At 51.9% G+C, this 15,458-nt stretch overlaps 3 protein-coding genes across 3 annotated transcripts; 1 reads left to right on the top strand and 2 right to left on the bottom strand.

Annotated features, from left to right (window-relative positions):
- Positions 1 to 4,061: 4,061 nt before the first annotated feature.
- Positions 4,062 to 5,782, bottom strand: LAJ45_04356 (uncharacterized protein; the record flags this gene model as incomplete). Its single annotated transcript, XM_046113936.1, has 4 exons — positions 4,062 to 4,249; positions 4,312 to 5,562; positions 5,619 to 5,676; positions 5,732 to 5,782. The coding sequence occupies 4 exons, from the start codon at positions 5,780 to 5,782 to the stop codon at positions 4,062 to 4,064; spliced, it is 1,548 nt and encodes a 515-aa protein (XP_045973038.1).
- Positions 5,783 to 6,624: 842 nt separating this feature from the next.
- On the bottom strand, positions 6,625 to 7,137 carry LAJ45_04355 (uncharacterized protein; the record flags this gene model as incomplete). The annotated part of the gene is made up of 1 exon (XM_046113935.1): positions 6,625 to 7,137. The coding sequence occupies one exon, from the start codon at positions 7,135 to 7,137 to the stop codon at positions 6,625 to 6,627; it is 513 nt and encodes a 170-aa protein (XP_045973037.1).
- A 1,782-nt stretch (positions 7,138 to 8,919) lies between these two features.
- Positions 8,920 to 13,913, top strand: LAJ45_04354 (uncharacterized protein; the record flags this gene model as incomplete). Its single annotated transcript, XM_046113934.1, has 7 exons — positions 8,920 to 9,062; positions 9,139 to 9,501; positions 9,591 to 10,425; positions 10,491 to 12,836; positions 12,894 to 12,953; positions 13,030 to 13,373; positions 13,430 to 13,913. The coding sequence occupies 7 exons, from the start codon at positions 8,920 to 8,922 to the stop codon at positions 13,911 to 13,913; spliced, it is 4,575 nt and encodes a 1,524-aa protein (XP_045973036.1).
- Between the last annotated feature and the right edge of the window lie 1,545 nt (positions 13,914 to 15,458).

Below are 15,458 nucleotides of genomic sequence, written 5' to 3'. Positions count from 1 at the left end.
ACCGAAGCAAGGGGTTGAGAGGAGGGTAGAGCCCTCCCCTTCATATTGATCTAGAGCTCTCTTTCCCCCTCACTCTAGCAACGCAATGCCTCTGCGCAGCTGCCGATCAGACGACCATACCAACAAAGAACCCCGCTCAGCCCTACTCGAGACCGTGGTGGGCGGTGAATCGTTTAAAGTTACGAGTTCTGGACCAGGCGGGGTGAGGGCTCTGATTGGCTCGTCGAGTGAAATTTCATGATCTTAGACCGGGGCGTAGAGGTCAACAGCAGGTTGATTGACCGTATCGACCAATCAGAGTCCGTTGTTGCTTGAACCTGCAGTGCCGATTGGCGCCTGTCATTCACACTAGGGCTAGGCGAGCGAAAATCAGGGGCTACTTACTACACTTTGTTGTTGCTAGGTGATCAGTCAGGTTCAGTCATGGTCGATAACTCGAAATGCTCATTTTTTTTCTTTCTTTTTCCCCTTGAATTTCTCTGCTTGTGAGAATGCGTGGGGGATCAGGTCTAGGTGGATGCTGAACCGAACCGAGCCAACCACGAGGGCAGGTTTGAAATGCCTTGCAGCCAAAAACCCTTGCGACTCTCTCAAGGAGATTTCTGCCTGATTCTAAACCAGGCCGAGGCCGCAAAGCCTGGAATGTAGGAAAAGCAATACTCTCTACACGGCAACCACTGGGGGTTGTCCCTGAGTAACGTGACGGAGACAGGGTGGGCTGTAAAGTCTTCAGAGAGTATCAGATAGTTCTGCACGGTATTGCGTCTGGATTGTGTAATTTATGAGGTGTCGTCAAGATCCGATGTCGTCAAAAGATATGCATAGCGGTTTGGCCCTAACCTGGGAGCTGGGTTCGTTCAATACTGAGTGGAGGTCCAGGCCAGAACAGAACCTACATACACCCCATGTAACAATTAAACTTTGAGAATCTAGTCGTACCCGATAGCTTGTACTCGACCTACACGACTTCTCTTTTGCAAATCCCCCCATATTTGGGGTGCTGTCGTGACACGAAAGCGATGACGGTCTGGAATACGGATATCTATGCAAGGGCAATCTCCTTGCATCAGCAATAGGCACTCTAGATCTCTGTTCTACCTAACTACCCACCCACTCCCTCCTTGGGTCGAAGAAGAGAAATATCTCCGCACCCACAGGATTTCAGATGTCGAGCATGAGGATTAGGTTACCTCGCTGGTTTGCACCGCGCAATTATTTGATCTCCAAGAGCTAGCCGGGGGTCATCGCTGGATCCTCCGACCCTAACGATCTGCTAGTTAATCCGGGGAACGCAGGGAGCAGTTGGCGTTGCGTCCCCTGATCCGGATGCGAAGCTCTTGGCATAGCGCTCGCGGGGAGTACGGGGAGCGGGCTCGACCTGCCTAGGCCACTTTAATCAAAAAGTTAGCTAGTGACGGGTTCAACGGCCAACGGTGTAAAATCTCTCGAATCGAGTGATTTAAGCTGGACCCCGTTCAATTAGTAGATTAGTAGAGTCAGACTCAGTAGCTCAATTATACAGAATATGTGCAATTTTAGTAAGATACTGCTCCATGGTTCCGGAGCTTGGGAAGAATCCTGGAGATTCGAATCGATATGGTGAACTCGAATCGACTTAATTGTCTGTGGCAATTTTATGCATGATTTAACCCCGCAGAACGCCATTTTGCTAGTTTTGTTTAGTAGCATCCGCCGTCAACGCACACGTGGGGAAGTTTTTTGGCCGGCGTGAATTAAGGACTGGTGATGTGATCTGAAGAAGGATGATGATGATGATACTGTTGATGGAATAGTTCCCTCACTGAGGCGGAGTAGAGTAGGCACATCATAGTTCCACCGTGTTCTCAAAGTCTTCGCTGATAGTCGTCCAGCACATGTGCACAACGTCAAAGTGTACATTTATTCCATTTGCAGCCAGCCTACTCCTCCGGTGGTACGGAAGACTAAGCCAAGACCGATGCATGGTGGATAAGAATGTTTGCCCTAAGCTTTCACTATCAGTAGCTTGATCAATGATATCCACTCATCTGTAGATCCTGTCGGACCCACCAGTGCACTATACCAATCTAGGGAGTGAAATGGAGTATCAACTATTATCGCTTGATCTCGGTAGGGGAGACTCGGATAGCGTTACACATGACTGAATATGAGTGATGTCTCATGATCCAATTACGCCCATAGTGCAAGTTCCACGAGCGCGAGGTGAGGTGCCCTGCCTCGCCTGTGCAGAGGTGGCATAAGACACTCTGGAAGGCTTAATCCAAACAAACGACGTTTGAGAAAAACAATGGCCTGTTTCTCGCAGAACTGTCACGTCAGTCAGCTTGTACAAAAGTTGTACTGCTATATCGCATACATTATCGCCGAGGAACATATACTTATATCATGAAGCCACATATACGTGTATGCATATATGTACTTCAACACATGCAATAAATATATGTAAGCACGGGGCAAAATCGGGGAACCAACCACCCGATGTACGGCGGGTACCCGAGTACGATTGCTCTCTCGAAACTCAGCTTGGTCCCTGCATCATTTACTTCTTCGATCCCCCGCGCGCCGGGCGGAGTAATACGGCTTGTATGGGATGCAATGCCGTGCATACAGCTTAGAGGTACCATTCGGCGAACCTTTCTTTCTTGGATTCAGCCCCCGGGGACGCCTTGCGCGAAACATTTTCTGCTCGCCGTTCGGATCTAAAATTGATCTGTTTCAGTGCTTTCTACAGGTGCCCCTTCCATCGAGGACAGTCATACCACGTATCAGAAAATCCATTATCTCGTGTCCGACTTGAACGATATAGACTGTCACTTTTCGTCATATTGACTGTGTCCAGGTCGTCATGCCACCAGCTAGGTCCTTACATGTAGTTGCATGAAGGATCAACCGTATTATGCCTGCCGTTTCAAAACACAGGAAGATAGTTTCCACAGCATGATTGAGAGACAAGCTGGACGGGAAATTTTGCTTCCTTGCGTCTCAATTGGCTATTTAAGCATCAGTAGCAAGAGCGGATGTTGGTCACGGTCACGCTTAAATGGTAGTGAGTGATATCTCATGATTATATTTCTGCCGCGGTAGCTCGGTGTCTCGGTTGATTGTGGTCAGCAGCATGCCGCCTAGGTCACAGTAGCCAAGGAGTGTTTTATTCATATTGCTGATGTAATGCATAGCCAGGAGGCATCAGAAAGCTACAGTCGCTTTATGACAGTGGTGGCTCTGCCTAAGCACCGTTCTTACCTGGCGATATTGGATCGTGCTGGTTTATTTGACCTGGAGTTGCCGATAAAGGACAGAAATGACAGTTGGTCAGTTGGAAAGTGGATACTTGGTCAGTTGAGGGAGCGAGTACGTGGTCCATTCAAGCGATACCTGTCTTTATTGTAGATAAATTAAATTCAACTACATCAATCCTCCGTACATCCTTTGCAACAAATCACGTCTTACCGGTTTATCAGTAGCCGGAATTAAAAAATTCACCTAGGGTATTTAATACCAAAACTGCACAATGCACCAGCATCTATTAACATCGTTCCATTACTCGTGGGATGAGAACGATATGGACGGGAATTGGGACCGAAAAGAGCGTTATGAACATTGTTAGTCTCGCTCCCATTTCATTCCAGGACAATATTCTCAAGTATTAGAAATCAATCGAGCTATTTATAATGATCGCTGTCTACACTCATAAATACCCAATCTTCATCGTCAGCAAACTCCTCTGGAAGACTAGCGGAATCGAAGCAGCAACAAAGATATGGAAACAGTTTACGAGATGGAGACATGAGAGAAGTGGGCAAGACGAGAACGCGGAGGAAGAAAGGAGAGAACTGGGGTACGGATGGGGGACGCTGAAAGACGCTAGAGACGAAGAATAGGTTAAAAGATGATGCATCGCTATATATTTTTCCTATGTCAATAAACGTGAGAGGAGGCGGAAGAGAGCGGGTAGTTCAGGGGCTATTTCCATAACTGTAAGGTTGCATGCAATTAATGAATTAAACAAAAAAACAATCTTCATCACGGGATATCACTCGCCAATTAGCAGCATCTACTATTTACAGCATCGGCTTCAGATCATCTGCAACTTTAAACGGCGCCTGCGTCTTTGCTTTCACCTCGTCGACAGTCACCTCCTGTGCAATCTCCACCAGTGTCAGCCCCTCCGAGAAATCAACGTCAAAGACGCCCAGCTCCGTGATGATCCGCGACACGCAATTACGCCCTGTCAATGGGAAAGTACAACCTGCACTAGGTTAGCTATCATACCCTATTAGACCATTGTAAACAAAAGAAAGAAAAACATACTCTCTAAGATCTTCGGACCCCCGTTCTTGTCACAATGCTCCATCGTCACCACGACTTTCGTCTCTGCAGGATTCGATACCAGATCCATAGCGCCGCCCATGCCCTTGATGCGGCCCGGGAGCGCCCAGCTCGCAATGTCGCCATACATGCCGACCTGCATTGCACCGAGGATCGTGAGATCAATTTGCCCACTGCGGATCATGCCAAAGCTCTCTTCGGATCCAAATACCGAGGCTCCAGGGGCGAGCGTAACGGTTTCCTTCCCGGCGTTGATCAGGTCGGCATCCTCCTGTCCACGCTTTGGATACGGGCCCAACCCGAGTATACCGTTCTCAGACTGCAGCTGCACCGAGATCTCCGGGTCCACGAACGACGGCGCCAGCATCGGCATCCCGATGCCCAGGTTCGCATACATGCCGTTCTTAAACTCCTTCGCAGCCCTCCTTACAATCCTCTCCCTCCTCCCTGCAGCCTCGCCCGTCCCTAATGTCGCTTGCACCTCCTCCCCGGGCTCCCTGGCAAACGTATACTTCTCAATCCCCTTGACGCGCTCCTCACACTGCACCACCCTCTGCACATAGATCCCCGGCAGATGCACCGCCGCCGGCTCAATCGCCCCCACCTCCACCACTTCCTCTGCCTCCACCACCGTCACACGCGCATTCCTCCCCATCACGCCGTTAAAGTTGTTAGCCGCCAGCCGGAACTGGCAGTTCCCCAGCCGGTCCGCCCGCCACGCCTTCACAAACGCCCAGTCCCCGCGGATCGCCTCCTCGAGCACATACCCGCGGCCGCCCCACTCGCGCACCTCTCTCGCGGCGCCATACTCGGCCACAGACCCGTCTGCGTTGTAGCGCACGGGGAGCTCGCCGCTCTGCACCACGGTGCCGAGCGCGGCGGGCGTGTAGAAGGCGGGGATGCCGGCGCCGCCGGCCCGGCACCGCTCGGCGAGGGTGCCCTGCGGGGTGAGCTCGAGTGCGATGCGGCCACTGAGGTAGAGGCGCTCGAAGGTCTTGTTCTCGCCGACGTAGGAGGCGATCATCTTTGTGATTTGGCCAGAGGCGAGGAGGCGGCCGAGGCCGTGCGTGTCGGTGCCTGCGTTGTTGGAGACGGCTGTGAGGTGCGTGATGTGTGGGCTGGACTCGAGCGCGGAGATGAGCGTTGTGGGGACGCCGCTGAGGCCGAAGCCGCCGGCGAGGAGCGTGCTGTGGGGTTTGAGGTCGTGGATGGCGGCGGAGGCGGAGGGGTAGACTGGGATGTGTGAGTGAAGAGGGGCGAGAAGGGAGGGGGAAGGGAGAGGGAAGTACTTTTGTTGATTTCTCGACGGTGGGGGGTGGAGCTGAAGCTTCGGAGGAGGAGCAGGTGCTGTGGAGTGTCAGTATCAGAGCTTGATATTGGATAGAGTACTCCTACTACTGACCTTCTGCGAGCGGGGGAAGCTGCGGGCCATTGCGGTGTTTGCTAACGACATTGTGACTGAATATCTGTGTATGTATTCACTGTAACTGAGCTCTCACGAGATCTCGGGGAGGAGTTAATGTCACTCACTCGGTACGTCCCGGCCACCGCAGAGCCTCCCGGTAAGCATCGGTTATACGCGGGGGTGAGGGTGACAGGGAGCGACAGAAGCCTTCCTTCTTCGGTGACCGACTGACCGATTGACTGTGAGCAATGCTAGCTGGGAGAGCTCGAGTGATGCTGCTGTGGTCATTGACACCTAGCGATAGCAGAACGGTACAGCGCTCCGCTGACCACACAGGTAGATCGATTGGTATGTATGCATTGCTGAAAACCCTCTCTCAATTACACCCTCCTTCAGCTCGTTCCCCGCAGTCGCACTTATCACCGCGCGCATGACGTCTGGAGCCAACGCCATGCATCGCGGTAGAGTACATACATTAGCCGCTTGCACCCCGGATTTCCGTGCGGTGTGGGGTTTACGGCGTTCCCCAGGCTCCACTTTTCACTCCACCAGTACACACCACACACCACACACCACGCCAGAATTTACTTGGACAGCACTGGGGTCTGGCATGTAGATAAAAATCAACTCCTCGGATAAAATTACTCAAAGAGAAAGAAAGAAAAGTATCATACAGATTTTAGACAAAAAACTCGTATCATAATACAAAACATCAGATATACCCACATCAGTAAAATAAAAATAATAAGACAGAAAAGCTATGTCCGCGGCATGACGTCACCGGCGCGATAAGCTCCCCAACTCAACCAACGAACCAACCCCCGAATCCAATTGCCAACTACATCCAAGAAAATTCGTCTGGTACATATAGCAAAAAAGAGTGCACACCACTATAATTTCTCCTGCGGCTCCGGCTCCCCGCGCGCCGGCACCAGCCCCTCCTTCATCACCGGCCTCCTCCTCTCCTTCTCTCTATTCAGCACCAGCACCGGCGTGCGATCCGTCGTGTCCACCACGCCCTCATCATAAGTCATCCCATCAATCATCTTCGCCTCCCTCGTCGCCCTCAGCGCCTCCTCTGTCGTGATGGTGCTGCCCGTCGCATTACTCGCTGGGCTCCTCCGCTCGCCGGGAGTTGTCCCTGGTGCGGGTGAGGGCGTGGCGGGGGATGATGTGGAGGTGGGCGTGTAGGAAGTAAGGTTGCGGGTTTGATCAAAGTACCCGCCGAGGCGGGAGATGCGGTCGGCGGCGGAGATGGTGTCGCCGCTGGGGCGGTGGCCCTCGTGACCGTCTTTGATGGCAATGGTGGAGATGCCCGACATGGGTGTGCCTGGGGCGGAGGGGCTCTCGGAGTAGGGGGTGGCAAGCTGCGGGGAGGGCATGTTGAGGAATGTTGCGCTCATCGTGTCTGGATGTGTATATGTAGAGGTAAGTATCGTGGGGTGTCTTGTGTAGGGTTGTAGAGTGACAAAGGGTTCAGAGTGTGGGTGAGTAGCGGTGACAAAGAGAAGCGAGGGATGGGAGGGCACTCAACCCATAAAGAAGGCAATCTTTTTCAGGAGACCCTGCCAAGCGCTGCTAGCCATGTGACATGGGCCAAGGCACACCGCTGAATATGACGATGGGGGAGGGCTTGCGGTAATGATCGGCGGTGATCGCCGGAGAAGGAGATCTGGAGTTTCTTGATTGAGTTATTTAGTGGTGTAGATCGATTGACTTTTTTTTTCTTCGGGCAAACGCCTAGAGGAGATAAGCCTTGTCTCGTTCATTTGTGGGAGTGAGGAGCGGGTTCCTGGGGGGTGGTGATTGGTGCGGGCGACGAGTGATGGCGTGTGAACCCTGCCCTGTACGTACATGTAACAGTACTTCTGCTTGGAAGGATGGCATTCCACAGATGTCCCCTTACATCAAGACTACGTTATTTTGACTGGGTTGCCATGCGGCGTGACAGTCAGGGTTTTTCATTGGGGACTGTTGCCTAGGTGGTTTGTCCAAGAGAGTAGAGTAGAGTAAAGTATCTACTTTAGGCCGCCTCCGCCGGTAGTGAGAACTTGTTTGAGGGCTGTAGTAGAGGATCAGGGGAGGTATTGTGGAGTGGGTTATGATCTGCTAAGACCAGCTCTTTTGGTCATTCTGGCATAAAGTTAAACTTGGCGGGACTCATGGCAGTAGAGATGGCTTCTCGGGCCGCGCGGGAGTGTTTTATGCAGCCAAGTGATGCCCTGTGACGGAGAAGTTTTCCTATAGTTATACTAGAAAAAGTATAAGACAGGTCCTGATTGGATGAGTCGAGTTTGTTGAGTGGAAACGCCTGCCTTTTCTCGATTGTTTATATCCTTCGAATTCTCTAAGCATGCATTTTCCTCTTCGCTTCAGAAAGCGTGTCCTCCAACGTGTCCTAATACGTGTGTTCTCCTGTGCTATACGCTTGACTCGTGTTATGTTTTTGAGAGGTATGTTCTTGAGTATCCGCAGTGCTGCGGTACTTTGAGTGGCTTACTTGAATAGAGAAGACAAGCTTGGTTCTTGGTATTGTATATGAGAGGTCTCGTAGAATCTGGGCAGGGGTTGTTGACTTGTTGGTGTAATAGTCACAGGATATCACTCGGTCACCAAACCCCCACCTGGGAAACGGATTCTCAATCGATGGTACATGGTACATGTACTTATCGAGCCAGCAAACAAAATTAATACATGGACCTTCTAAAACCTTATGACTTATGGTATTTTAAACCCTTTCGTCTGTTGATTGTCGTGTCGCCGTTGCTAGAGGAGCACCACCGCTACTAAAACAGCTACACATGCTGTAGGTGTAGAGCAATGTTTCTCCAAGTCATGATGTACAAAGCATCTTCACCCCTCCAGCCAGCTCCAGACTCCCCCCATCAGACACACCTCTGTTTCAATCTGTTGTTGCTGTAAGCTCCAGCCAACTAACGCCGTAATAATGCAAGCGTGGCCTCAAAGGTCTTGGCGCCCTTTCAGCCTCCTTCCGCCTCTTGCCTGCCCGTGTAACATTTGGATTGGAAGCCCTCACACTTGGACAGATATACCTACAAACCAGAGAGGGGCCCATGAATTGAAGAAACATATTGCACCAAATCAACGAAAAAGCTCCATTCGAAGGCACCTAAATCTCTATCAAAGCAAGCAGCTTCCTGTTTGAAGTTTATAAACTCGGCAGGATGCGATTGACAGACTTCCGGAGAAGCCTCCCCACGGGATTGCTCCTCCTAACGCCGTACCTCCGCCTGGCCCTCTGTAGCCCCACCGTCAATGTTGGTCTCAAAGCCTCCTGGAACGGCGCGCCGTTCCTTATCGAACTACTGTAAGCACCCCTCATCCCCCAAATAGCCCCCCACTTCCCCAACCGTAGGTTTGTACCTTAGCTAACCCACAGCCAGTGAAACCGCCGCCGACGAAAACGAAGCTTCCTACTACCCGCTCCTGGACCGAATAGCAACAGGGGAGTTCTCAAATGTTTCTTCCGACAAGGCGCTCTACGAGTCGTTCCTCCGCGCTGTGCAGGAGGAGGGGTTCTTGAAGGATGCGGTTGAGCTCGCGAGCTTCAATCTTGCACTGAGCATCCATGCGGCGGCGCCGCGGATCGAGGCGCATTACCACTACTACGAGAACCAGCTGGAGCCGCAGATGGGGAAGCTGTATAAGCCAGGGTGCGAGACATGGCTGCAGTGGAGCCATAAGCAGATTTGTAGCACGACGGGGGATTATAAGGAGATGCTGGGGTCGTGGGAGAGGTATCCGAAGTAGGTTTTCCCTTTGTTTGCAATTGGCTAGCTAGCTAGGAGGAGAAAGGGAGGAATAAGGGCGATGGAGCTAACTGTGGGGTGTTTAGTGAGAGACGGAAGCTACAGTTCGATCGCGTGTTGGAGTCGAAAGATGATGTGCCGGCGGCAATTTTGTATGCGGATATCTTGTCACCTTCGTTCAAAGAGCACCACAGGATCCTGAAGGAGTTCGCCAATGTCGGAAAGATATCATACCGTGTCCGTCACCGTCCCTCGACCACACGCGAGAACCGCCCCGTAATGCTCAGCGGCTATGGCGTGGAGCTAGCTCTCAAGAAAACGGACTATATCGTCATGGACGACCGCGACATGGACAGCTCCGCCGAAGAGCGCAAGTCTGACTCCGAAACACCCGCACTCGACGACGAGGAGATCCAACACATCACACCCATCCACCCCAAGAGTCTACCGGACCTCGGCCTCCATGCCGCATCGTTCATCATGAACTCCGAGGACCCGCTCAGCACGCTGCAGAAGTTCCTCCAGGACTTTCCAAAGCACTCGGGCCGTATCGGGCAGATTGAGGAGAACCTTGAGATGCTGAACGAGCTTAGGGAGAACCGGGAGGCGTTCTCGGCGGTGGGGACGAATAGCTTGTGGATCAATGGTGTCCAGCTGGCCGAGAGCCAGATCAATGCGTTTGCGCTCTTGGAGCATCTGCGCCGTGAGAGGAAGCATGTTGGAAGCTTGACAGCGCTGGGATTGAATAACAGTGAGGCCGTACAGCTCGTTAGCCACCACATCATTGCCGATTCGAAGCTGTCGGAGCTGCCGCAGAGGTTCGATTTCAGGGACGATATCGATGGCGGAAATGTCATCGTCTGGCTCAACGATCTGGAGAAAGACAAGCGGTACAAAGACTGGTCCTCGTCCGTATCTGTGGTATGTATAACACACCCTTCCCTATCATATTCACAAGCTTAAGTTCCATATACTGACATGCACAGCTCATGCGCCGCATCTACCCCGGCCAGCTCCACCCCCTCCGTAAAAATGTCCACCACCTCGTCCTCCCCGTTGACCTCACCTCCCGCGATGACCTCATCCTCCTCTCAGAGCAGCTGCGCATGTTCGTGGACCGCAAGATCGCAATCCGCTTTGGCGTCGTCCCACTCGGCAAGACTGACTCTGCCATCGCACAGGCCAAGGTTTTCTACCATCTCAAGAATACTTACGGTCTTGCTGCAGCCCTCCGATACACACACGAGTCACTCGCGAATACCGACTTCAGCAAGCCCAGCGCCAAGGTGTTTAAGAACGTTCTGAAAGATGCAGAGCCGAGGAAGGAGAAGCCTGTTCTCACGCTCGAGGAGATCCTGACGAATGAGGACGTCGAGGCATGGCATGTGAAGGCGAAAAGCTGGGGTAGCCGTCTGGGTGTGAACCCGAGTGCCCCACCGGTGTTTATCAACGGTCAATCATTACCGCGTGATGAGGCGTGGATGCAGAATATGGCATCGAAGTTACAGGCAGATGTACAGGTTACGCAGCGCGCGGTCTATGAAGAGCTTATCGACGATAACAGTGACATCACGGGCCTCCTCATGACTGGTGCTGTGATCAGGCGCAATACACATATCGTCCCGGAAGACGATGCGTCAGTCAAACTTGTCAATCTTGTCGAGTTGGAGTCTGCTCATGCGGATATCATGGCGAAACTACCCCGGATTTCTACGGATAAGCTGGCGCCATTAGAGGCGGCTACGATTTGGGTAGTGGGCGATTTTGACGAGAAGGATGGGTATCAGCTTCTTCAGGGTGCTGTGGAGCTACAGAAGGAGGCCTCGGGCGTGGATTTGGTGCTTATCAATAACCCTCAACTGTCTGCGAGCACACCTTCGCTGTCTACATTGTTGCATCAGCTGCAGCAGGTCGATTTCTTCACTTCCCCAGAGAGACTTGAACAGCTACTCGAAGAAGTAAAACCAGTACAAGACTTCGTTGACCTGCCCAAGGTTGAAGCCTTAGTGGGATCTCAAGCAGATGCCAAAGCCTCTGGATGGACCTACCCCACGCACATGGAGTCCAGCAAGTTCTGGGAGGGCGCTCGCGTCCTGGCAGACAAGAGCGGGTTCAAGCCTGGCGAACGCGGACTGGTGGTCAATGGCCGTGTTATTGGCCCCATCCCTAGGACTGAAGACTTTGTAGGCGATGACTTCAAGCAGCTGCTTGAATATGAGCTGTCTCGCCGTATTGCGCCTGTTCTTAACGCAGCGCAGGATCTGGGTGTGATGGAGAAGGTCAAGTCTCCAGCTGCTCTTACGAACCTGGTTGCACTGACCATGGCATCTGATGTTCCGGCGGGCCTGTTTGAGGCGCCGGTGACGGGGAGGACGGATGCGTTCTTGAGACTGTGGAAGGGCGAGCACACCGCTATCGAGAGTGGCGATAAGGATAGTGCTATGTTCCAGGTAATCGCCAATGTAGACCCCGCGAGCGAGAGCGCACAGAAGCTGGTCCCGATCCTTAAGGTCCTGGGCGAGATGGACGGTGTGTACCTTAAGATCTACCTGACCCCGCAGCGCATGATCTCCGAAGTCCCAGTAAAAAGGTTCTACCGCCATGTCCTTGAGTCGAAACCGGTGTTTGATGAAGCGGGTAGTATCATTGACCCTAAGGCGCGCTTTGAGAATATCCCTGGTGCTATTCTACTCTCGCTGAGTATGGATGTGCCTCCGTCATGGCTCGTAAACCCAGAGGAGTGTATCTATGATCTTGACAACCTCATGCTTGACTCCTTGAAGGACCGTCTACAAGGCAGTGATGTCGAAGCTCTTTACCAGCTCCGCAGCATCCTCATCGAGGGTCACTCCCGCGATGTCAGCACTGGCGGTGGCCCACCGAAGGGAGCACAGCTTGTCCTCGGTACAGAGAAAGAACCGTTGTTCGCTGATACTATCATTATGGCCAACTTGGGATACTTCCAGTTCAAGGCAAACCCAGGACACTGGAACATGGGGCTCAAGGAAGGGCGCACGTCCGAGATCTTCCACATCGACTCTGCCGGCACCACCGGCGGCTACTCGTCCATGCTACCGCGCGCCGGCGAACAGGAGCAGGAGGACAGTGACATCACGCTCATGAGCTTCCAGGGCGCAACGCTGTTCCCAAGGCTGTCGCGGAAGCCGGGGATGCTGGAGGAGGATGTGCTGGACCAGGAGTCGATCAGTAGCGGCAGCTTTGCGAAGAAGTGGATAAAGAAGGCGGAGGGCATCATGGTGGATGCTGGCTTGATGGCGGCGCCAAAGAGGGCGGTGCAGAAGGGGCAGGCGGAGATTAATATCTTTTCGGTGGCAAGTGGGCATCTTTATGAGCGCTTTTTGAATATCATGATGCTTAGTGTCATGAAGCACACGGATAGCACGGTCAAGTTTTGGTTCATTGAGAACTTCTTGTCGCCGTCGTTTAAGGTATGGATCCTCCCTCCTCCCCTCTCGTGGGCGCTGTTTGGTGAGTGTATGTGCGGTGTTTTTGACAGAGGAGTAGGATTTCATCCCGGTCATGGCGAAAAAATATGGCTTCGAGTATGAGCTCGTCACGTATAAATGGCCGCACTGGCTCCGTGCACAGAAGGAGAAGCAGAGAGAGATCTGGGGATACAAGATCCTCTTCCTTGATGTTCTCTTCCCGCTGGACCTTGATAAGGTCATCTTCGTAGACGCAGACCAGATCGTAAGAACGGACATGAAGGAACTTGTAGACCTCGACCTCCACGGCGCACCATACGGGTTCACCCCCATGTGTGACTCCCGCGAAGAGATTGAGGGCTTCCGCTTCTGGAAGCAAGGCTACTGGGCCAAGTTCCTCAAGGGGCTCCCCTACCACATCAGGTTTGCCCCATCCTCCCCGAAACCCTCAAACCCAGCTAACCATGCCGCCTCAACAGCGCTCTCTACGTCGTAGATCTAAAACGCTTCCGCCAGATCGCCGCAGGTGACCGTCTCCGCCAGCAATACCACCAGCTCTCCGCCGACCCAGCAAGCTTAGCAAACCTGGACCAGGACCTGCCCAACCACATGCAGAGCATCCTCCCGATCCACTCGCTGCCACAGGACTGGCTGTGGTGCGAGACGTGGTGCAGCGATGAGAGCCTCAAGACGGCGAAGACGATCGATCTGTGTAATAACCCGATGACGAAGGAGCCGAAGCTGGATAGAGCGAGGAGGCAGGTGCCCGAGTGGACGGCATACGATGATGAGATTGCGGGGGTGGAGAGGGATACTAGGATGCGGAGGATGATGGAGGAGAAAGAGAAGGCTGGGGAGGTGGAGGAGAAGGTGGAGGAGGATGTGGAGGCCGAGGAGGGCAGATGGAAGGGCACGAAATGGGATAAAACGAAAAAGGAGGTGGAGGAGAAGGATGAGCTTTAGGTGGTGGGTGGGTGGGTGGGACTTGTGGCTTGTTTTGTTGTGCGTAGAGGCGTGGTTATATGTGAATCATTGATATTGAATACATTCTGATTCTACTACATTGTGATTCTCAATTGGTGTGGGTTTTTAGTAGGGGGATTAAGGAAAATGGGGTGATGGTGTGGTTTCTTGGCGTGCGAGTGATAGGTTATGATTATAAACCTACACTAACACCTGCGTTTATAAACGGTAACGACTGAGGCAGGAATAGAGCCAGTAGTTGTAACTCTAGTACATTCAACTTGGCTACGTGGCTTTACAGTGGTGGTACAGATGGCTTTAGTTTCAAAGCTATATGTAGATTGGTAATATTGGAGCTAGAGGATGGCTCTCCGTGATTGAACAATGCACGGGGTATTCTATATCTTTGCTCTTTGAGCCACAAACTTAGTGCTCATTTCTCTCTTCCTTCCTTGTTATCCTCTTCTCCCCTCTTCCCCGCCCGCCATACTCTTCCCTACTAGTTGCGGTGAAAGGTGTTAGAATGGTATTGTACATTTATACATCGATGAATGGGAGCTAACGAGAATGGTGTTTAGGATAGGTTTCGTAGCCTAGTAGGTATATAGGTCGGCTTAGTAGCTGTTATCATCAGATAGATTACTGCTAGGGGATTTTCTTAAGTAATCTTGGAGTCGTGAAAAGGTGAGTAAGAACCTAAGAATCATCAAAGTGGTAGATGGGGCTATTACCTAGCATGCATTTCATGGGCTGATTAGATCAACACCTGCAGGATACTTCCCATGTGTATATAGCTCAGTATGTCAAGCTAGACTGCGACTGTATCTTTGTCTTTAAGGCCACGAAAATTAGTGTCTCTTGACGATTTATGGGGCTTTCATAACGATATGGTTATTCTCTCGTCCCAGAAACCTGTGGCTCCTGTTCCATGTGAGGAAAAGAGTTGTGCAATTTGACCCGTTGATGATGGAATTACAGGGAGCCTGCCCTAGTTGAGCTAGAAAGAGTGGCTCTGTCAGGCCAATACCTAGGTGTTGTTTGGGGGGGATAGCTACTGCCGTACCGGGCCTGCTTCATAAAAGAGTGTCGTAACTTCGGGGCAATTTTATGTCCGCCACAAGGGTACAGGCACCCATCTGCGCAACATTCTGCGTGTTTTTCTAGAGGTCGCGGTTCTGGAGCGGTCCTCCTGTGGTTTGAACATTCGATGCCGGGGTCTAGCACAAACGGGCGCGGCAGATATAAATTATAGTGATAGGGTTACTCTAAAGTATGGATGCCTGATATAAAGTCATTGTCTGGAGAATATCTTTGACATAGATTGAAAATCGTCCAAGAATATGAAGATATATACTGTAGCGACGGTATTATATAGGACGTTATAACCATAAAGGTAGTCTGAGACTGATGTTTTCAAGTCGGCTCTCGTCGAATCTAATTGATCCATACCAGCGCTAAAAGCTAGGCTGGGAATAGAGATTTTCTAAGCTTTTAGATCCGGGGTAAATTTGTGCTACTATCATCACCATAGCCGAGCGTTGAAAG

This window comes from Morchella importuna, assembly GCF_003444635.1.
Source record: "Morchella importuna strain M04M26 chromosome Unknown Morimp01GS010, whole genome shotgun sequence".
In the NCBI taxonomy this organism is placed as follows: domain Eukaryota; kingdom Fungi; phylum Ascomycota; class Pezizomycetes; order Pezizales; family Morchellaceae; genus Morchella; species Morchella importuna.
Note: the sequence above shows the minus strand (reverse complement) of the source record. Positions and strands in the feature narration are given on the sequence as shown.